The sequence below is a fragment of the Hippopotamus amphibius genome, chromosome 3 (genome assembly GCF_030028045.1).
Source record: "Hippopotamus amphibius kiboko isolate mHipAmp2 chromosome 3, mHipAmp2.hap2, whole genome shotgun sequence".
NCBI classification, from domain to species: Eukaryota; Metazoa; Chordata; class Mammalia; order Artiodactyla; family Hippopotamidae; genus Hippopotamus; species Hippopotamus amphibius.
The window spans coordinates 156,953,140-156,976,313 of NC_080188.1; the positions used below are offsets into that span (position 1 = coordinate 156,953,140).

Below are 23,174 nucleotides of genomic sequence, written 5' to 3' on the forward strand. Positions count from 1 at the left end.
CACCCATTTGCTCTTAGGGTGGGAACATGTGTGTCCATGCACCCCCACCCTGTCCCCCAAACATACAGATATAGGACATTTTGTTCTAAAACTTGGAGCCCAGTTCCAGGCTCAGCCAGAAAAGCTGTGCAGGCCTCTGTCCACAGATGCAGTGGCGCTCAGGGAACTTGGAGAGCAAGAGGGGAGCTGGTGACCGAATCCACAGTGCTTTAGAGGTGGAATGAGGGAGATGGCTTAAGACAACATGACTTTCTGGCTATATCATTACAAAGGAGCAGGTGCAAGGGGTTGCTTTGGTTTCCCTAAAGTAGAGAAGAAAATATAAGGAAGAAACAGTAAAAGGCAAAGTCTCCTGGGAGGAAATTACAGCTCAGAAAAGCCTGTGCTTTCCCCTGGGAGTTCCTATAATGAGATAGAGAGGAGGGGAAAGGAAAGTGCCCCTGTGTGGAAGCTGCGAGACCATTACCCTCCACCCCCTCCCACCGCCCCCCCTCCCGCCCCCCCAGGAGTTTCTCTGAACCTTGACTTTCCCCATCACACCTTTACTCAGAGCAGCCCGGAGGCTGGGTGCAGGGAGCTGAATGTGCAAAGGGCAGGAGCTACCTGCCTCTTCCCAAGATGTAGAGAACCCCTCAGCCTGGTAAAGGGCAGGGTCCCAGGAACAGCCTCCTAGGGTGTGTGCAGTGGGAAAAGGTTGAAGGTAAGAGATGGCTCCTCCAGCAGGGAGGCAGCACACGCTCAGAGGCAGGGAGGGGCTCCTTCCCCAGACCTTGCCCAGTCTCACCCCACCCAGCCGAGTCACAGTTCAGTATCAGCCACCACGTGTTGTCTCGCTGAACCGCCTTTTCTGGAGGTGGCCTGGCCGGTGCCGTTCTCCTGAGCCCCTTGATTCACACTGGCCTTTCCCTGAGCCTCAGGGGAGGCCTCAGGGCCTGAGCTATAGCCCTGGCCTCCACAGTTCTCCGTGTAATAAGGGTCTTCGCCCTAGATGGTGTATAAATAAAGGAGCATTATCTTGTAAGCAGGGGAGCAAGATGGGGGATGGGAGGAAGAGGAAGGAAGTAGGAGGGGAACACGGAGGTTGCAGCTGCACATTCAGACTCCTTTCTTCCTGAAGAACGATCAGGGTTCCAGCTCCTAGAGGAGAAAGGACAGAGGAGAGGCACCACACCGTGCCACGGCAGCTCAAGAGCCAGCTCCCTCCAGAAACCAAGCAGTCCCCAGGGTGGAATAACCTCCCCAGAGGAGGTAAAGGGCCAGAGGCCAAAAGCCAAACCCTGGCCTTGTCCTCTCTCATCCAGAGCACTTCAAGAGTAGATTTTCCTTCCGTGTGTCCCCTTCTTGTGAGCCACTTGGTGCCCATGGGCTTTTAATATGCTTGCAAATAAGTGGTTAATTTAGCAGCCTATTCTGGTTTGTACCCAGCTAAACTATCACAGGGAAGATAATAAGTAGATGACATGAACCATCTGCTACCACGGGGAGCAGGGCCCCAGTTAGTGTCCCCTCCCCAATCTGCGATATATTGTTTTGACTTGTCCATGGATACAGTAACGTGCATGCACACGCAGTCCTGTGTGAGGGCACAGGAGTACCTTTTTTGGTATTTCTCCTCCCCCTCCGTGACATTCATGGACCTTCCAAGGAGACCTAGCTTCCTCATTTTCTTTGCCCTGGACCCCAGAACTGACCAGCCGTTCTCCTGTGGGACTCCAACTGCGGCGGTTCATCAGGAAATAGCCCGTGGTGCCCAAGACAGCCAGCAGACACCCTGAGGTGACCAGCACAATCAAGGTCTTTCGGGAGTAGCTCTGGTGGCTCCCAACGTCTTGCTTAGAGAAGTTTTGGATGCCCAGCTTGGAGGGAAGAGATAGAAAAGAGAGCCTGTCATTTGTGGAACATAGGTTCTAGATGAGGAGCCCAGCCTATGCTAGATCTTGTGTGTGACTCAGCAGTGAATAAACCCAAGAAGACATGGACCTCAGGGATTTTCTAAACAGGACTTAAGACTGGCATCTCTTAATTAAGCTGCACTGCAAAATTTTGTTTCAAACATAGAAGGGTGAAGATTGTTGGAGAAGGGTGGAGAGGTAGGAAGGGCAGGTCTGGAGAAGATAATTACTTTCTCCCCTGATCTAGTGAATTCCCCTGAGACCCCTCATCTCAGAGAACTTACCTTTGTCAGGTTAAACTGATGCTTTTCCAGAAGTTGGAGCATTCTGGAAACTTCTAGAATTAGAAACAGAGGTTGCTGAATCTACAAGCTAGAACAGCTTATCTGGTGCTGTTCTAGAAGATGCTCTGATGGCGAGGGTAGATCTCAGTAGGGTCTTTCCCAAAGTTAGCACAGTGCTGGTCCCCAGCACCTGTGCTCTCTGAGCAAAGATGCCTGATTTCTACCCAGCATCCTCTAACCTCAGCCCCTCTCCCTCCTTAGACCTCAAGACAGATGTGCCCCTTACCTGTTTGGTTGGCCAAGACCAGCAACAGGCAGTGAGGGTTAGTCTCAGACTGTGCCAGGGGCAAGGGGCACATCTCGGGCCCAGCCTGCTCCTTCCCACATAGGACTTGGGTCAGTTCCTTTCCATGGTCCTTCTCAAACTCCTCCTGGGACAAAAGAGAAAAATAGTGAGCAGGAGATGAGGTTACTAGTATACTCTGAACTGCATCTGGAGTCTCAGGCAATAATTCTAAATAAAGTCACACTATCACCCTCAAAACAAGAAGAATCCTTTTTCTCTAAAATTCTCAACTGAAGAAAAAAATCTTGCAAATCTTATATGTGCAAAAACACAATAAGAAAAAAACTTCAAAATCTTCCAGTACCAAAAAATTTATTAGTGTCTTAGGTAGCACTGTATGCCAGAGATGCCAGAGAACAAATTCAGGAAACATCATCTTACTGAAGGATTGCCCAAGTAAACACATACTATTCAAATTAAATTCAAAAGAAATTACCAATAACTGAAAATATTAATAGCTTAATACTAATGAAGAAAAAAATCCTCTGTTTCAAGGTTACAACAGCTCCAAACATTGAAGGAAAGGCTAAGGGAGGTGAGGAGTAGAGAACAAATTTATGACTATAGACTCAATTGGATCCTCGGTCCCTTCCCTCTCTCTCTCTAAGGGGTCTCACAAAGAACGTGGCTCAAATCCAAGTGAAGTTCTTGTCTAGTCTTCCACTCTCCTTTCCCATTAGAAACATGGAACCCAGTTTTACATGAGGGTGACAGATTGTTCCAGGTTGCTGACATAGGACTCAGGCACTCAGACTCAAATTCTGATAATTCTTCAACAGTTGAGTCCCAGAAAAGGGATGAATTGGAAGCACTGGCTGTGCCCCTCCAGCACCCTGTGCTCAGACCTCCAGGATTTATTCCAGCAGCCTCCAAAGGGAGTGGCTTCCCTGCACAGAAAAGGAATCAAAACCAAGACTCTCTCCTCTGTCCGGATGGCAGATGGTGGAGGAGGAAATGCCTGAAAGGCTCTGACAGCTTTCCGGTTAGGGGAAAACTGCTGGGGCGTGGCAGGGGCATCAAAACTGAGCCTCCATGGAGGAGAAAGCTTCCTGTTTGTGGAGCAAGACTGTTCCTTAGGGCAAGGCCAGAGGGCCCTCCCAACTTGGAAAGCAGCCTGGGTATTTTCCTAGTGCTCTGGCCCAGGGCAGGAAAACCCAGGCTCCTTGCTCTTGCACAGCAAGGTCAAGATTGGCCTCACGTCCCAGCTTTCTTCTGTCAGCTGGAATTCGAGGCTTTGGGGAGGCCAGAGAGCAGGGCTAGCTAACCTCCAGGACACAGAGAAAGGAGTCCAATGGTAGCCTCAGATGGTCCCCAAGAGCCAAGGTTACAGAGAAGTGAATTCTCAGGCCATGACTCCTTCCCCCTCAGGAAAAGGATAGATGATGCAGGTGTCCAAGGAAGTCCTTGGATAGAGGCTCTTCACAACAGCATTTGCTGTGGGGAGTCTGGGCACCACACCGGATGTGAGCAGCAGTCTCCTTCCTCTCTGCGCTTGTGTGCCTCTGGAGAGCCTTGCCTTGCCTCCCCGTGAGCACCACCCCCTCCCAAGCACCGAGCCTTCTGGATGAGGAGGAGGGAAATCTCTGCTTGGATGACTCTGGGCTTCTGAAGTGTCTCTGGTTGAAAAGTGTCTCGTTCCTGGGAGAGGAGAGGGACAGAGCTCCTGCACAATCTGAACAAGCCGAACAAGGCAGCACCTCCTCAGTGCGCTGAGTCCTGAAAAGCTCTTCCTCATTCAGATTCAGCTGTTCTGACAGTGATCGGGACCTGAATACGAGACACTGTGTGAAACCCTCTGTACATGTGTCAGGTTTGTGGTACGTGTGTGTGGGGGGGAGTGGGGGAGCGATGAATTCCACGTGATCAGAGCTTTCAGTGTGTATGCATGGCCATGAAAAGAAACGATGCTTCCCATGTCTCAGGCACTATTTTAAGTGCTTTATGCACGATGACTCATTTAGGCCTCGCACAACCCTGTGAGATGCATACTACTATTCTCCCCATTTTATAGATGAAGAAACTGAGGCACAAAGAGACTAAGAGGTGACAGAACTAGTTACGTGGTAAGAAACCTAAGAAAAGCACAACCACCTGCTATGGACATTCAAAGGAAGGTGAGCATACACCTGGTTTGGTGTTATCAGAAACACCCCCAAACAGACCTTGAAGAATAGGTAGAATGTATGCAGGAGAAGCTGGTGGGGAAGGGCCTTGGGAGTGTGGGTACCACCGCGAGGAAGCCCCGGTGTGTGTGAGCCTGTGGCCTTCACAACCCTGGTTGCAAGGGGAATGAAGAACATGGCCTTCCCCCGCAGAGTCCCATCTTTCAAGACTCAATTCCATCTCACCTCCTCAGTGAAGCCGGTCCTGTCTTCTATCAGACTGGGCATTAGCCCTTGCTCTGCTAGTTACTAGATTCTTTGCAAGTCCTGCAACTCATCTGAGTGTCAGGCTCCTCAGCTGAGGACTCAGTAGGGGTGGTGACTGAAGAGCTGCTGTATGAAGAGTGCCTGGCAAGGGATGGGTACTGGATAAATGAGAGCTGTTACTATTACTATTAATAATAGCAACACCTCATAGACTGTGTCATCTAGAATCCACACTTGGTGGATTAATCACATTCTGCCTTACTGGTATTGTCATTTCTCTGTGACTAAACTGTAAGACTTCTTAGCGGGGGGCGTGGGTGTACATTATATAATTTGGAACCCAGACTGCACGAAGCATTACACCAAACAAACAAGAACTCTTGGCGAATTGTTGTTCATCTTAATGTCCCAAGAGGCTTGGTTTCCACACAGGGTCCCTCCTCCACCCCTTGTTTATTTTCTTGGACTCAATTCAAGGGAATAATCGTGGCCAGCCTCCCTCCCACTCTGGAATCCAGCAGCATCAGTGAGCTGTGTTTGGGCCTGCAGAGGAGCAGGTGGATCCTGAACAAAGCACAATGCTCCTCCGGATGCTTGAAATAAACATCCTCCCCCAAGGGAGGCTGTGGGCAGGAGGAAGCCGCAGCCTCACCACTTTGCTCGTGAGAATCAGACTGGTGGACCCTCAACTACATCTTCTTGCACACGTTATTTTGTAAAAATCATCATCATCATCATCATAAACCCACCTAACCTGGACTTCCCTGGCTGTGCAGTGGATGGGACTCCACACTCCCAATGAAGGGGGCCCGGGGTCGATCCCTGGTCAGGGAACTAGACCCCACAGGCACGCTGCGACTAAGAGTTCACGTGCCGCAACTGGGGAGCCCAAGCCACAGCTAAGACCCAGTGCAACCAACTAAATAAATAAATATTAAAAATTAAAAAAAACCCTAACCTTTCTAGGGTAGCATTCTCAAACTTTGCAAAGATTCTTAACATGTTAAAGAGGCACATTAAGTATTGGAGTGGGGGGTGGGGAGGGACAGGTATTTTTCTAAATGAACTTTAAGATATTTCACGATGTTAAGGTTCTAGGCTCAATTGCCTCTCTCTCTCTCTCTCTCCCTCCCTCTCTCTCAATAATTCTGTTGACTTTGCTGTGAGTTTGACAATGCAGCTGAAATCCCTATTTTCACATAGAGACCGGAGTAATTAAAGGACCTGTTAAAAGTCACACAAGTGGGCAGCTGACCAAAAGCTAGGCTGTCCCAGATATCAGGCTCTTTCCAGAAGACACATTGTCTTCATTAGTTCTCCATCTGTAAGTACTTTTTTTTCTGCCCGGAAGCTGACCTTTAGTGTTTGGGCAGTGGGCAAGGAAGGCGTGGGCTGGGGGATATTATCTGGAGGCTGGCGGCAACCTGCCTCAGATGAAGTCAGTGTGACAGAACAAGGGTAACGTGAGCTAGCTGAGTAAACACAGCCTCTGCATATAAATATATGTGGTTCTAAAGAAAGGTAGTTCTGAAAAACAAGTTGGAGGGCGAAGGACCTGAATAGAGATTTCTCCAAAGAAGATACACAAATGGTTAGTGAGCACATGAAAGGATGCTCAGCATCACTAATCATTAGGAAATGCCAATCAAACCCACCTCAAGCCCATTAAGATGGCTACTATCAAAAAAACAGAAAATAACAAGTACTGGTGAGGCTGTAGAGAAACGAGAACTCTTGTGCCCTGTCAATGGGAACATAACCTGGTACAGCTATTGTGGAAAACAGCATGGAAACTTCTCAGAATTTAAAAAAATAGAGCTACCATGTGATCCAGTAAGTCCGTTTCTGGGTATATACCCAAAAGAAATGAAATAAGAGTGTTGAAGAGATATGTGAACAGACATGTTCACAACAGCATTACTAACAATAGCCAAAAGATGGAAGCACCCCAAGTGTCCATAGGTGAATGAATGGATAAACAAAATGGGGTGTAAACATGCAGTGGAATATTATTCAGCCTTTTAAAAAAAGAGAATTCTGACACATGCCACAACGTGGATGAACCTTGAGGTCATTCGGCTAAGTGATACAAGCCAGTCACAAAAAGACAAACACTACATGATTCCACTCATGTGAGGCACCTAGAGTAATCAAATTCATAGAGACAGAAAGTAGCATCGTGATTTCCAGGGGCTGGGAGGAGGGAGGAATAGGGAGTTGTTTAATGGGTAGAGAGTTTCAGTTCTGAAAGATGAAAAGAATTCTGCAGATTGATTGTACAGCAACATGAAAAGGTACTTAACACTACTGAACTGTACACTTAGAAATGGTAAATTTTGTGTTATGTGGATTTTACCACCATTAAAATGATTTTTTGGTAGATTCCCCTGGACAAAACGGGTATAGCAAAAGAGAATAAAGTAATCTCACATTTTGGAAACTATGTGGGAAACCACAACCACAAAAGTAAATTAACGTGATATTGCAGTAGAGAGAAAGAAAGTCAGACATGGGGTGACACGTTCTGCTTATAAAAGTTCTGAGATGTGGTAACAGGTGCTTGACAGGAGTGTGGAATTACCTTCCCTCCCTCTGGCTGCTATAGGTGATTTCTGCCTAGAGGTGAAGGATAGAGAGCAAAAGGAGAGTAGATGGGATAGAAATGTCTATAGAATGCATGTACAGAAGACAGGCCTAAATAATCCCCGCAGCAAGAGCCAACAGGTTGGATACTCACTATCTACCAGTGCAAAATGAGTGTCTGGATAGCTGAGAAAAATGCATGCATATTTCTGTTCTGGGAATATACTAAATGGAAGAGCATGACAATGTTACATAAGTCCTCAAGGATGCGAGGTTGGGGGAACCCATGTCTTTCATGCTTCCCATTAGGCCTGAGTTTACCTCAATGAGAACCAGTGTTGTAAGGCCCTCTGACACCAAAGGTACAGATACAACCTAAGGAAAATTAGGAGGCACTATGCCACTTTGGAACGGATTGATTATCAGACAAGCATGTAGTAGGACTCAAGGAAAAGGAATCTGGTACACAATCAGGAGTTGTGGCCAAAAATTCTGGAACGAGGGTTGCTGACTGAGGACAATTACCTTAGGAGGCGATGCTGCTTGGGGGCTGGGGAAGAGGAGCCCTCAGGAAGACAGGGGAATCAACGGTGGTGGAAGGAAAAGGAAAACAATAGCACTGCGCAGGGGCTGCCATAGAGTTGATTCATCATGGGCAGTGCAGAAACCTTCTTCAGGTTATTGGAGGAATTGCTCTCCTTCCACATCCCTACTCACAGATCCTCCCCAAATTAGAGTACAGACCTTCTCAGTTGTGGCACAAAACAGATTAGACAGTAAAGACCTCAGAGAGAAAGAGACTGCAGCACAGTAAGAGGAGCTATTTCTGGAGCAGCAGTAAGATTCTGGCACTTATCTTGTACGATGACCCTCATTAAATGTGAACTTTGAAGAGCAGTGGACAGACATTTAGAATGAATCCTCTACAATTAGCTCTAAATCGTTCGTACAAAGAATTAGCATTCTGGCACAGATCACTGTGACACACAGGAAAATAAGTGCTCAACCAAGATGATAGAAAAAGAGAGAGAGAAGATGGTCATTTTTCTTGGCTATAATTAGCAAAGTGTTAGGCAAAACTTTTTTAAACGAGTGGAGCTGAAAATCAGCCTCCGAAACACGCAGAATCTTACTATAAGTTGAGCATTCATGCTTAACTATTTTGTAATTTGCACTTAGTTATTGCATTGTGTGAACATATGTCTTCAAAATTTCTGTTGTTTTTTTAAAATTTTCTTAGGTATTGTTTTAAAAGACCTGTGAGTCAGAATGACCAACTGATAATCGCAAGTAAGATACCAATAGTCAGAATGGACAAAATAAGTAACTTAACACCCTCTGCAGACTACAATATCTACCCAGGCTCTTTCCAATCTATGCATGTCACACATCATATATATGGTTCCCTTAAAAGGATTTCCAACTTGTGGAAAGTGTTTTTTTCTATAAGTGAATACTATTCTTCCTGTCAACGCTTGCTTTATCCAGGAAATTGTTACTGTCAGAAAACTGGATTTACTGAAACAAAGCAAGGAGGTCTGCTGTCATCATTGAAAATTAACACCATGCTGTAAAGTTTACCAATGCAATAAGACGTGAAACTGAAAGAAGAGGCATAACTACTCAAAAGAAGGACAGAAACCAACTTATTATGAGAAATAATAGCTTGCCTTAAAAATGAAAAATAATCTGCTAAAAAGCTCCTGGAATTAATTAGCAAGTTAAAGAAAATGACTAGACTCAAGATAAATATTTAAAACTCAATGAACTTTCTAATATACCAGAAACAATCAATTGGAATATATCATGGAAAATCTATATTATAAATAAACTTTCAGAAATCCATAAAACATACAGGAAAAAACATTTTAAAAACTAAAGAAAGAAGATACTGAACAATACCAGAGAAAAACAAGAAAAAAATGAGGGGATTTTAGAGCAGTTCCAACTAAAATTTTAATGGTTTTGTGGTTCTTTTTGAATCTTGAATAGGTGTTTCTAAAGTTTCTCTAAAAGAATAAATGAAAAATGCCTTACATTTTTACAGTGTAATAAGCAAAGACCTGCTTGACTGGATATTAAAAGTGCTGTAATATAAAAGCATAGCTAATTAAAAAATTTAAACAGCGCCCGCCCCCCCCCCCCAAAAAAAAATAAGACAAACTAAACAAATAAAATATCTCTGAAGAATATGCCCTAGGTCATATAATGCAAAGTAAAGGAAGCATTCCAATCAATAAAGGAGAGGATCATTCAATAAATACTGTGGGAAAATGGTTATATGGAGAATGCAGTATTTACAGCAAAAAATTCTCTGTATATTAAAGTTATATGAAAATAATAAATAAAGTGATATTTTAGGTGACTAGTTTATACTTCATGAAGGAGTTTCGTAACATAAAAGCAAACTTAAATCTGACTATATGTTTGTATATATAATGTACAGTATATATACATATAATGTATGGTAGAGGAGGGAAAAATTAACTAAATTTAAATAAAATTGACTTTGCCTTCTTTGTCCACCACATGGGACCTCTTACTCCCTAAAGCCAAAGCTCAGTATTCAACAGTGTCCATGTTAAACTCCCCCCATCCCCACCCAAGTCAGTCAGTCCAAGACTTGCTTTAAGAAGGTTCAGAAGGAATTTTGGGAGGAGCAGGAGGGGGAAGGAATAGAGGGGTGGTTTGACTTACACAGCTGGTGGTCTCATTTCGCTCCAGGCAGATACCTTGGGTCAATTTCACTTCTTTGACTCCTAAACATTTTATTTCTCTCTGTATTAAAACAAAAACAAAGTAAATAAGCCAGCATCTTTGCCCCTCACGTCTTCCCCACCTCTTTTCTGGTTTGATTTCTGTGAGACACTTTTTTTTGTTTTTAAGCTCTTTATGGGAATATAATTGCTTTACACTCCTGTACCAGCTTTTGAGGTACACCAAAGTGAATCAGCTGTATTTATACATATATCCCCAAATTCCCTCCCTCCCACGACTCCCTCCCACCCTCCCTGTCCTGGCCCTCTAAGGCATCACCCACCATCGAGTTGATCATCCTTTGTTATACAGCAACTTCCCACTAGCTATCTATTTTACAGTTGGTACTGTAAATATGTCCATGGTACTCTCTCACTTTGTCCCAGCTTCCCCTTTTTAATGAGGCTTTAAAGAAAGGAAATTTAAACATTTTGCTAAGAGACTAGAAATTTATAACAGTCATACTCTTTTTTCACCTCACTTCCTAACCATCAGATAATCAAAACTTTTGCAATCTCAGTAAACATTGGCTTGGATGGTGCAGAAATGGAAGAGAGGAAGATCTTTTCCCCTTTGAGCTGTTTTCCCTCCAGTGAATTACACACTTGCAGGGATACAGATAATCAGGTGGCGAGGCAGATTCTGGTGACACTCATTTTCCTCCTGGTCCCTAGGACTCTCCAGATTTCTATTCTGGATCCTTTAAGAACAGAAACCAGGCAGGTCCCCATGACTGCCCCCAGGTTCCATGCCCTCATCTTTTCTACTCTTCCTGTTGAAAGCTGTGGATAGCCACAAGCCCCAAGGCTGAGAAAGGTAGGTTGAGCTCAAGATCCCTGGTCTGCCTAGTTCCTCACTGCCTCTCTACGCCTGGCATACCACCAGACCCTCTCACATAGAGGAATTGTTATTTGCCCTAAACATTTTGGGAAAAGCAGCACCATTAAGTGGAAGATGGTTTCCAAATATGCCCAAAAGTGGGTGGTACCTTGGTCAAAGACTAGACCAAGAGGTACTGGAAAGAAGCAAGAGAATTGGATGGATTTCTGAGAATCCTCTTCACTCTCTACTCCCTAGAAATACAGTACCTATGGCACAGATCAGCCTTGCTACCCAGCTCTGCCCCTCTGCTCCCCTTTCTATCCCTTCCAGCAATATTTAAGCTGCACATTTTTCATGCTAACTCCTACATGACCCAAATTCATTGGTTGGGATAAACAGAGGTTAAGGGGAAGAGAGACCTTGCATACATATGAAGTGTGGGTAATCTGTCATTTTTGGCCTGATTCACCCACCTTGATGGTATTTTGGGTAGAAGAAAATGATGGATAGGTGTTAGTGGGAGATGTCACAGGGCTGGTACTATTGTATGGGGAATCTGAAATATTTGTAGGCAACAGGCTGGGCTGCAAGATCTTCTCTGAAGTTGTAAAGCTGATGGGGGTAGAAGGCACTGTGGTGGCTAAAGAGGTCTGTGACTGGACAGAAGAGTTCATGGTTCCAGGGACTGGGGTGATCCCAGAGGTAGATGTGAAATTGCTTGTAGGCTCTGGAATTGACCAAAAGACAAGTGTGAATATATGCACACTGGCATAAACACACACACACACACACACACACACACACACCCACACACACCCTCAGTTCATTGACATAGGCACGGACCTCAACCCAGAAAAGGGAATTTGGGGAGTTAAGAGTTATTTCATGTCCTAATCCTTACTGACTCATTTCCAGCCTGCTGTTGGAAACATGGCTATAATCTAGAATGTATTAGAGATGCCCTCAGGACTCTGAAAATGAATTGGAAACTGGTCCACCCTAGAGATGTCAAAGACCCCCAATTTGAACTTGTACACAGTTTGCTTCATTTAGAAGAGATCAGAGATCTCTACAGAGTCCTCATCAGATCCTTATTTTATCACTAAGCTGAACTCAAAGAATACAAGGAACATTACTGATCAGGATCAGCGGCCAAGGTGTTGACTTGAGCAAGTTGTCACTACAGGAAGAATTGTCTAGAACTTAGTTCAGTTACTAAGCATGTACTCAAGCCACTATTAAAAGAGGCTTGTATGTTTCCATCTGTGGGGGAAAATAGAGGGTGGGGGTGCTTTGCAAATATCTTGATGCTTTACCCAAGTGCCAACAGCATTGTTCTGGGGCCTGAGACAAACACTCTTTACCTGAGATGGCTGTTGTGGTTCCATTGCTGTCATAAGAGACAATGTAGAGGCTGATGTTTCCAAAAGTATTTGATATTGTGCTTTCCTGGTTAAATGTAGTTGTAGGGACAGTTGAAGATATTCCTGGGGTAGATGATGCTATGGCAATAGCAGTCAAATTTGTATTTGTGAACCCAGGGGCTATAGAGAAACAAAGAAGAAATATCAGAACCCAAATCATCCCAGAGCCCCATGGCATCACCTAATTCAAATTTGCGACTTTAGGTAGAATCCATCTAGAACATCCCCTGCCACCCCTGGCAACAGAGCAGAACAAGGACATTCTCCTGGACAGGTGACTAATTTCTCACTAGATTTTTCCTAAGGAAAGAGAGAAGGAAAAGTTGGCATGCACCAAGCATCTAGTATAGTATTATTTATAAGAGGGAAAAGTTGCAAGCAACTAAATGAATTACAATAAGATAGATGTTATATGCACTTAACATACCATAATCATTGCAATAAAAAACACAAAATTAAAGCAGCATGAGAATATGAAGCAATGCTCATAACATGCTAAGAAAAATATTAAAATTTCAAATTACACATGAATAAATATTGCCAAGATCTAAAATGTGGGAAAAGATGTGCCTCTATTTCCTTTTTAATGTATCCTTCTCTTCATCCAATATATCAACTCTTGGAATAATCACTAGATTCACACCATCTCTATGTAATCCTTTAAAAAACCCTCTATCCTCCATAGATTCCCCCATTCCCCAAATCCTTTTATTCTTTCCCTCAGGGCCTTCAAACCTATTCTTTCCTTTTAATGAGGAACTGCAGCAACCCCAAGATTTCTTTCGGGAAGCTCTGACCTAGCAATCTAGCTGATGGACTAGAGAGCATAAGGTTTGGTTTCTCATCAAATGTGGGAACAGAGAACTTAGTCCTGGCTCTTTCAGTAACTCTGTAATTTAATATGTGTGTGTCTCAGTTTACTAATTTTTAAAGTGAGGGTCTTTCCTTACATGGGTTGTTGGGAAAATAAATGAGATAACAAATGTTAAATTGCTATAGTATAATGTTCCTGAAACTAGCTATTCTCTGAAAAATTTCCTGCAGGTTCTTACCATTCCATGTTTCTGTGGTACCCAGCAGTGCCATCCTTAGACCCAGGAAGGAGAAGCTACCTGTCCGGACCCTGGACCTCAGAGCCTACACTCTGTTCTTCTTCCTCCCCTCCCTGTCCCCAAGCCATGAGGAGTCCACAGGGCCAACGGGTGTACCCTCTCTTCCAGATCATTTGTTGGGACCAGAAGTCCTAGAACTTTTTGCCCAAATAACTATTTGCTCACTTGAGGACCTGCATGGGCCTCTTCTCCCACTCCACCCTTACAAAGGTGAACTGCAGCACCAGTATGTGTGCCTTCTAAGGCTCAAGTGTGGCCAGTGGGTAGCTGTTTGCAGGGAGAAGGATTAGAGTTTAAGGGTGTGAGTGGGGGCTTCCTAGGTGGTTGAGAATCCGCCTGCCAATGCAGGGGACACGGGCTCGATCCCTGCTCCAGGAAGATCCCACATGCCGCGGAGCAACTAAGCCCGTGTGCCATAACTATTGAGCCTGCGCTTTAGAGCCCGTGAGCCACAACTATTGAGCCCATGTGCTGCAACTACTGAAGCCCACGCGCCGAGAGCCCGTGCTCGGCAACAAGAGACACTACGGCAATGAGGAGCTGCACACCGCAAGGAAGAGTAGCCCCCACTCATCGCAACTAAAAAGAAAGCCCGTGCACAGCAAAAAAAGACCCAACACAGACAATAAAATAATAAATTAAAAAAAAAAAAAGGGTGTGAGTGGTGTATCTCTTGCCTGCATGCCAGATCCCTTACAGTACGGACCAGAGCCATGAGTAAAAAGAAGAGAAGAGGGTGGGCAAGGGCTGAGGACCATCTCTTCCTACTAAGCCACATGGTGGCATTGAACTCTAAGGCTCTGAGAGTCCTAAATTCAAGTCTGGCCTTCCAGGTGGCCATGCAGGTATGTTTTTCAAGATAAGAGGATAGAAGATATTTTATTTACCAGTTGGTTGGCCTGATTTATAATTTTGAAGTATTCTGACATATAATATGTGGGCCTCCATTGTACTCTAGGCTTGAGCCCTATAAATATCAGGGGTAGACTTGGTAACCACAGCTCACACCCAACAATACTGTCCTCAAGGAAAGGCCCCTGAGGGTCCTAGGCCACCCTAAAGCTTGTCTGTAACTTTTCTGATTGAGATCTAGGCCTGTATTTTCCAGAGGTTTCCAGGTAGAGAGCAGTACAGAATGACACCTCTTCTTCTCCTCAGCATCAAGGCAGAAGTTAGGCATTAGTTTCAAGGCAATGAATCTGAGGCCAAAAGTTTCCCCTAAAGGTGGTGGCAAGTCTCTCTCTCTCCCTCATCTGCCTCTTTTCCCAGCCTGCTGCAGTGGGTCAACACTCATGGTAAGTACAAAAATCATATCTTAAAACTGTGGGGCAGGTGAGCAAGAGGAACAAGTGATATTACTATCTCCATTTTAAAGATAAGAACCTGGATCACCAAGGTTCTGGCCAAGAGGGAAGGCCATCGTTCATGCAGGGCAAGGAGCAATGGGGCCACTGAGGTTTAGCTGACTCCTAAGTAGAAGTAGCAAGAGGGTCAGGGGGTCCAAACTGCTAAGGATCAGGATGTATCTTCCACACTTTGGAGAGAAAAGGATGGGCTCCTTTCTGGCCGGGATGGGGGTGGGGGTGGGGGTGGGGGCTGGGGGGGGGGTGGGTTTATCAACATAAAATAGATGGGAAAGCAGATCCAGTATTCTTTTATCCTTAAACAAGTCCCTTTCAGCAATTTGACCCTAAGGTATGAGGTCAGTGCAGGGGGCAGATGGTGGGAACACTTGACACTGAATTGAAGGACCATCCTCTCAAGGTACCATTCCAAGACACCAATGGAATTCCCCCCGACATCTTTTCCTGCCCACCTTTCTTCTTCTTCTTCTCTCCAGTACATCAATTCTTGGGAATCCCATCTTGCCCAGCCCTCTTCTCTCCCCAAAGAAAACTGGGCCTGGCTGAGGTGATGTCATGCTTTTGAACCCGCTCCCCCAGGGCCTCCTTCACCCAGACAAACAGTTTTGAACTTTTCCAGATGTGAAGAGAGATCCACCACTAGTTCTGAGGACAGAGGTGCCTGTTCCAGATGAGTGAAGCAATCCTGGACCCAGGCCAGCTACTGAGCCACTAGGGTCAGGCTCCTGGCTGCGACTGCCTCTTTCCACCTACCCCTCAGCCAACAACTGAGGAACAGGTTGTAGGATCTGTCAGCAAATGAGAAGGGAACCCCAACCTCAGATTCACATCCCTGAGCCCAGGGTGAGGGGGGAAGCCTCCAAAACCCTAGAGAAACAGGACAAAGAAGGAAGGCAGAAAGGCAAGGCTGAGCAATGGGGTACATATGAGCTGCTGTAGGGCAGGAGCAGAGCCCTGGGGGCCAATCCTGACCTAGGCACTGCAGTGTAGAGACTGTCAGTGAAGGAGTCTCTTGTTTTCACAGTCTCTATGGCTCCCTTTCTAGCACTCCCATGAAGAGATGTGTCTTGGAGGAACAACATTTAGAAGAATCAAGACTGACCACAGATCTGTTTTTATCGTATTTTCCCCCACACACCGATGGCATTAAACCATCTAATGATGATCTTTCTTTACCTGAGCTTCTCATCTCCAACTCTGTATGGAAATCATAGCAGCCTATTAGCCAGATCCAAGAGACAATAGATGAAACCTCCACCCCATTCCACTCTAGACTGGAGGAACAGCCCTTACCCTCAACCCAACAGAGCATTATACTACAATTTAAATTTGGATGAAAGGCTATCTTCTGTTGTTTACTTCTCATGCCATCTTTATTAACTGTGTTTTCCTAAGTACCCTGTTTGCCTCTACCTACCCTACTTGATCTCAACTGATGAACTTGGGACAAAGGAGACAAGGTATCTATCAGGAGGTTAGTGAAATGAGGATTCCAAGAAGCCAAATAGATGTTACAAAATTCATGTAGTAAAACTTATGCATTTAACTTACAGGTACTTATTTCAGAGGCAATTATTCTTGTTTTACACACAATTCTAACAAACTTGTTTGTCTGATATCCTAGCTAAAGCTAAAGATTAGAAAGAGACTACTAGAAGCAAACAATAAGGAGAAGAAATAGTTGAAAATGAATAAACAGAAATAATAAAAAACAAACATGAATATCAAAACCCATACTAGTCTGGAACCATTTATGGATAAATAAAAACATACACCTTCATAAGCATTAACGATGCCACTGAGTTGCACCATAACTGAATTATTTTCATGATACATCTCAGTCTGAAGGTTAAAGCTCTTTCTTTTCCTGCTACACCAAGAAAGTAGAAACATATGTTTCTACCTACAATTAGTAAATTGAATATTCTTTTAGTCTTTAAAGGGGCTTTACAAATCCTCAGAGATCCAGAAAGCTCTGCTACCTAAATCACTAAGTTTCTGTACTTTAGGAGATGGTTTTTTCCCCTATATTTGGTCTTGTTTTTCACAGACCCTCTGAGTTTTAGTTTTTGCTGCTGCTGCTTTCTGATCGCCTAGCCAGTCAGCCCCCTTCTGCCCATCCTTTTAAATTCTAGTGCCTAGCCCAAGAGGATTTTCTTGGAGGAGATCCTGGGTATCTTAGATGCAGTGCTAGGAAGGAGAAACAAGCTGGCCTCTGCTGGGAGTCCCTAGCCTGTGTTGATGGTTATGAGAAGACAGGAGGGCCTCAAAACAAAGAGCTCAGGCTGTGTAATTGGACTATATTGAAGGGCTCCTCTACCAAGTTCTAGCTGCGTGACCTTGGGAAGTTTCTTCACCTCTCTAAACCTCACCTGTAAAATGGAGATAAAAATATTCCCTACCTCCTCGTTGTCTGGAGGAATAAAGGAGATAGGGGGTATAAAGCAGTTTGCTTGTCTGATAAATGCTCAAGAAGCAGTGGTTATCTTTAGGACAGGTCCCTTTTCTCCTGCTTCTAGGAAACTTTAAGACACATGTCTCCATAACTTTTCTAGCACAAGATCGTATACACTGTTTCCTGAGCATAGGTCTTGTCACTTCCGTTACATCATAGATTTCCTGAGTGCCAGCACCATCTCTTGGTACTTGTTTGAATTACTCAGGGAACTGATCACAGTCCTCTGAGTTCACAATAAGCACTTGGCTTGAATGGCAACTCAACAGGAGTGTTCACACTGACAGCCTACCTCTACATAGAACCACCTCATTCAATGCTATAATTTAAGAGGGAGTTTATTTAATTAAGGGAGTGCCCATGAGAGGATAACCAGAATTTGGAAAGTTCTAGAAACCAAGTCACATGGTTGAGGGCTTAGTGTTATTTCGTCCAGATCAAGGGTTGGCAACTACAGATGGTGGACCACATCCGACCCATGGGCTGTGTGTTGTTTGGCCAGTGAGCGAAGAATGACTTCTACATGTTTAAAGTGTTGTAAAATAGAACAAAATAGGATATGCGTCAGAGACCGCATATGGACTCCAGAGCCTAACATATTTACTATCTGGCCCTTTGCGGAAAAAATTTGCTGATTTTTGATCCAGAAAGGAAGAATTTGGAGAGAGAGAATAAATGCCTTTCTTCAAGATTCATTTCACTTATTCATTCGTTCTTATTTTTCAGAAGCACCAGTGATGTGCAAAGGACCAAACTCAGCACTGTGTCCAAAATAAGAGAAGATTCCTTTCTACTGTTAAGTGTTAGTGTCCTAGAATTTAAATAAATCCCTGTCCTCAAGGAGCTTATAATCTAGTGGAGTAGACTAGAAAAGTTGTTAAGGATTGTCATGAAGAAAGATCAGATTAATTCTGTGAGAGTTCAAGGAACAGAATTATAATTAATGATTAGAAGCTATATAAGGGCTAATTTCACTGCAATACAAAAAAAAGCTAATAATCATGGGATTTTTGTTGTTGTTGTTATTAACAGAATGAACGACTCGGAGAGATAGTGAACCACCCATCTTTCCTGGGAACGTTCAGGAAGCATCCCTGCAATGGGTCTCAGTGGGTTTGGGCCACGTTGAACTAGATCAAAGAACCGGGCTGATGTCTTCCTATGCCTCAGGGGTTAAGCTGAGGTGTAAGCGTAAAAATAGTGTCTGTGGCCTGAGTGTTTCCAGGGTACTAAGACTCCCCTTTAATATTCAAATAGCATGTCTTGGACCCCATCCACTTCCTGTGGACCCCTTGAGCTCTCTCTGAGAAGCATGACTACATTTCTCCCAGTCACCACTTTCTCTATTTTCCTAATCGCCACTGACCCCTGTTTCACAGCTCTGTGCCTCTCTGTCCTCGGGCTGCAGGAGTTCTCACTCTATACTACTGCACCATGGGCTCGCCAAACATCCATTCCTTTATTCTGCCTCCCCACCCCTTCCCAGAGCAGCACTAACAGTGTTCTAAGACCAGTGTGTATTTACTGAAGGTTTGAGATCATGGAGGGAGAGTACAGCCCAGTCCAGAAGAGACATCATTATCTTGAAATACTAGACATTCCTGTGTTAAACAGCCGGGCCACACCATAAGGAATTTTCCCAGTCAGGTCTTTCCCACCCTGCACTTAACTACTGTTCCCCTCTTGCTCCGAGCACCTCCCCTCCTCTCTCTATGGTCTCCCAGGCTCTGGAGTCCTTTAGCCTTTTGTCTCTTGGGCCTATAAAATACAAAGTTCCACTTTATTTCATCATGCTCAGCTATTCAACCTCCTGCATGCCACTGCACATCAAAAGTTTGTCCAGGCGTCTAGGTTTTCTCACCCAAAAACTCATTAAGGCATTTTCTTAAACAATGGAGCTGGCTACCTAGAGATGCTGTTCCCCTAGAAGGCATCAGTGGTGGGTTCTTTGGGGGTTTTATCCTCTTAAACCAGGAGCAGACTTCCCAATGAAGCCAGAGGCCCCTTCCTTTCTGTCCAAAGGGAAACGATTCATTGCGGTGGGCTCCAGAGTGAGGTCCTAGGAAGTACACCGTGGTATACATCCCTATTCATTTGTATCGCATTCTCCCAAGATGCATGCATCTTTCTCCTTAGCAAAGTTGAGGGCCCTTGGGACTAAAAATCCTAGATACAGTGTTTTTATTTCTTAACTTAGGAAGGATGAGAATGTTCTCATTAGGGAAGTCAAAGCCCAGAAAAATATGGAAATTCTGCCCTGGAGGCTCTGGGCATTTTCTTTTGGAGGGTGGTGTTTTATTTTTTTCTACACCTTCGCATTTTCAGTTCCCCACACTCGGGGCCGTTTAGTGACATCTAGCAAAGTCCATGGGAGAGGGACGCCCAGGTACCCTGAGGGTGGACCTGGGTATCCATCCAGCCCTGAAAGTAAGTCCAGGCCCCCCTGCTCAGATCTAAAGGAAATCAGGCAGTGAGATGGTAAGAAGTGGAATATGTTGCTCCTTTTGATTTGTTTTTGTAAGACTCAGAGCCGAGTTTATCTGTTGCAGTTTGGCACTTCTTGCCCTGAGCTTTTGGAGACAAAGACTCACAGAAAGAAGATGAGAACGAGTGAATGAAGAAGCCCAGGAGGTGGAGCCAAAGGGATAAGAATAAGATGCCCAGGCTCCTTTTATCAGTCAAACAGGAACGCTGCCAAGACTTGCATTTGCAAAGGCTATGCCAGCTGGTTTGGCCCTACGAGGAGGAGCGCTGGGGACCACTGAATTAGTCAGAGGTCCCAAGGCTGCTCCTTGTTGGTTGCCATGTGGCAGAGATTCAAAGGGTAGAGTCCTCTCCCCTCTGGAAAATATCTGATAAAATTCTTTTCCTTTTCTTTTTTCCACTCTTACACATAGTCCCAGACAGGATATGGGTGTGGGGTCAGCAGACACGAAGGACCCAAAGGAAGAAGAGGAATGTGAAGGGGTGGGACTTGTTAGGGAAAAAGGAAGGACAGGCCTGGAGGCCTGGGAGGAAGCAGATACCCTGGGCCTAACAAACAGGGTTCCCTAATTACCTGAAAGATTTCTCCTTCTATCTGGTGGTATGGCAGTGCTATCTGGTGGCCTCTCAGCCCCCACCCTGACTCTGGTCACCACCCAGAGCTATCCCATCTCCAACAAAGAAAGTCCATTTTTGGTTGGCTGCTGTACCCATGCCCAGGCCAACTTCTCCCAGGGACAGAAAAAAGACCTTCCCAGAACAAAGCTCTTTGGAGGGGTCCGTGAGGAGAAAACCACAGAACCCCTTTCTGCCCTAAAGTTCACAGGAAAAATAGCACAGGATGTCTGCAATGCCCCTTTGTTAGCATTTCAAGGTACAGTCACTCATTCCATTTACCCCACGATACAACAGAAAGTGACTCCTAGTATTACATAAAAACAAACCCTAGAAAGCTCTTGGGGAGCTCTTGGGCAAGGCATAAAGCTACAAATTGGCCTGAGCAGTCTGGCAAGATTGAGCATAGGGACCCAGGCCCCACTGCTCATCCCCAAAGCGGAGACACTGAAATTCTCAGCATATCTGCCCAAGGTTTTGCAGAGGTTAAATCTCTCTCCCTGTCCCCACTGCTGCAGGCTAAGGCGAGACTGAGACTGGCCAGCTGAGGAAATAAGAAAAGGGTGGGCCTCACTCGGCCCAGAACCAGGTCATCATGAGCTATGAAGCCAAAGGAGAGTGGAGCATCAGATAGGAATCTGAGCCGCTGGTCAATCACCCTGCTGTGAGGTGCAGCCGGCCCCCAGGGCAGTTCCCCATTCTAGGGCTTTGACACCTTAGTGACAGCTCTTTCCCTGCCCCAAAGGGCATGTCTGGGGCTGCCAAACAGGTCAACCCAGAGCCTAATTTAGAGCTTCCTCCAGCCTAGAGTCTCTTTCCAACAGGGTGGACCCTAAGGGGGACAGCAGAGGAGACTGAGAGCAAATAGGTCTAGCTGGCTGGCCCAGGTCACTCTGTGGGGCCGTGGTGGGTGGCCTTTAGGATGCAGTAAGAGTAGGGAACTGGGAGCCCTAGAGGCCTGGAAGCAGAACCTTGAGCCAAAGGGAGAATATCTTACAATGTTCAAATCCTTCTAAGTGCAATGAGATGAGATGGAGAATGTTATCCCCAAACAAAAGCAATTACGAATAAATATTTATTGAGTGCCTACTAATTTTTCTTGTTAACTAAAGTGAGAGCAAGAGCTTAAGAAGTAAGGGCACACATGGATAAGCAAAGCAGTGTCCACCCGTCTGCTGACCCATCCACTAGTTTTAGAACTTGGAGAAGAGCAGGGGAAGAAAACCCCAAGATGTAACAAGTTTGAGTTTGTGCAAGGGTGAGGGGTTGTGGTGGGGAGAGGCAGGCAGGGCACAGAACAAACTCCTTCCACCTGTGCCTGCTCTCCAGTGGAACGGGTTGTGGGTGTCTGAAGAGGGAGTTGTAACTTAGCTTTCTGATCTTAAATGCAAGAGCACTTTCACCGGCTGTTCTTCATTCCAAACTCCCCATGTCACCTAACTCAGCCTACCTCCTGGGCCTCTGGACCTTGGACCTGGGGCTTCATCCCAGGTTGGTTTCGCTCCCATTCCCTGAATGTTCACTTCTAGCTCCCCCTCTCCTAGTGGTGAGTGGGCACCAGGCTCTCTTCCCAGGAAGCAGCTGAGGCCCCAGCTTTCTGAATCAACATTCAGTCACAAAATTTTCCTGCTTCTCTCTTCCCCTCTCCTGATTCTGGCTCCAGCTCTGAGCTCTGAACCTTTGGCAACGCGAAAGGACATTGGCATCTTCAAAGCGCTTTATTTTAGAGACAACACGAGAGAGTCTCATTGTCTGACTCTGGGAAGCCTCCAGCGCGCCGCCCGATTTACACCTGGGCTAGTTCACACTCAGTGTGGTCGCCTTCCCGTCGCGTCCCACCCCCACCGATTCCCAGGTGAGGCGCCAGTCCCCACTGGGCTCGGTTCAAGCGGCCCGGGTCCCACCAAGCCAGGAGCAGCCGTGGGCGTGAGGGCGTGGGTTGGGGCAGGGGTCCCTCCTCTCGGCGTAACTCCGGCTCTGCGCTCTCTGCCGCCGGGAGAGCGTCGACCCTCCCCGCCGCCAAGACGAGAGGGCCGGGTGCGCGGCCCATACTCACGCAGCAGACTCAGCAAGCAGAGGGCGGCCCAGCCCCGCGGCATCCCGCGCCCCGCGCGCGCGCCCCTGCGGACCAGCATCCTTCCCGCGCCGCTCCCGAAGAGATGCAGAGAACCCAAGACACTGCTTGGCCCGGCCTGGACGCGCAGCTCCCGCCCCTCCGCCCGAACGTGGGGTGGGCGAAACTTGCTTTTTCCCCTCCCCTCCCTCTTTAGTCCTGGCACAGCCAACCCCTCTCCTTGGCTGCCACTAACGTGAGCTTCCCGCTTAGTCCCAAAGGCGGAGGACGTTAGGAGGGAGGCTGGGGTTGCCGCCATCGAGGCCAAAAAAAGTTTTGTGAGGGCCCCAGACACCTTGTTCAATTTTATATAGAGGCCCCATCTTCTTGAAGCTCGACTTCCACTTAACTTTAACCCCTTTGTGTCAGCTTTACCGGTGTCCAGGACAGGGGGCAAGTTTCCTCTGATTTTTTTTTTTTTTTTCCCATTTCCTTTCCCTTTTTTTTTTTTTTAAGTTTTAAGCTGAGCACAATCTTGCAGATGGAATCTACCGGTAAGGACCTAAGTTTACAAGTGTGAGCATTTTGCTAATCAAGTAAAACTTACCACATGT

The 23,174-nt window shown here is 45.8% G+C and overlaps 1 protein-coding gene across 3 annotated transcripts; it reads right to left on the bottom strand.

Annotated features, from left to right (window-relative positions):
- Positions 1 to 483: 483 nt before the first annotated feature.
- CD34 (CD34 molecule) lies at positions 484 to 22,894 on the bottom strand. Of its 3 annotated transcripts, none has more exons than XM_057729886.1 (8): positions 22,564 to 22,894; positions 12,418 to 12,597; positions 11,527 to 11,780; positions 10,172 to 10,252; positions 2,463 to 2,607; positions 2,177 to 2,229; positions 1,692 to 1,856; positions 484 to 984 (listed from the first exon to the last, which is right to left on the bottom strand). In XM_057729886.1, exons 1-8 carry the CDS (start codon positions 22,877 to 22,879, stop codon positions 799 to 801), a joined length of 1,380 nt encoding a protein of 459 aa, XP_057585869.1. In that variant the 5' UTR covers positions 22,880 to 22,894; the 3' UTR covers positions 484 to 798. The 3 variants fall into 3 exon arrangements, with proteins under 3 accessions (XP_057585869.1, XP_057585870.1, XP_057585871.1); XM_057729888.1 differs by having other exon boundaries at positions 799 to 1,137; XM_057729887.1 differs by lacking the exon at positions 1,692 to 1,856.
- Between the last annotated feature and the right edge of the window lie 280 nt (positions 22,895 to 23,174).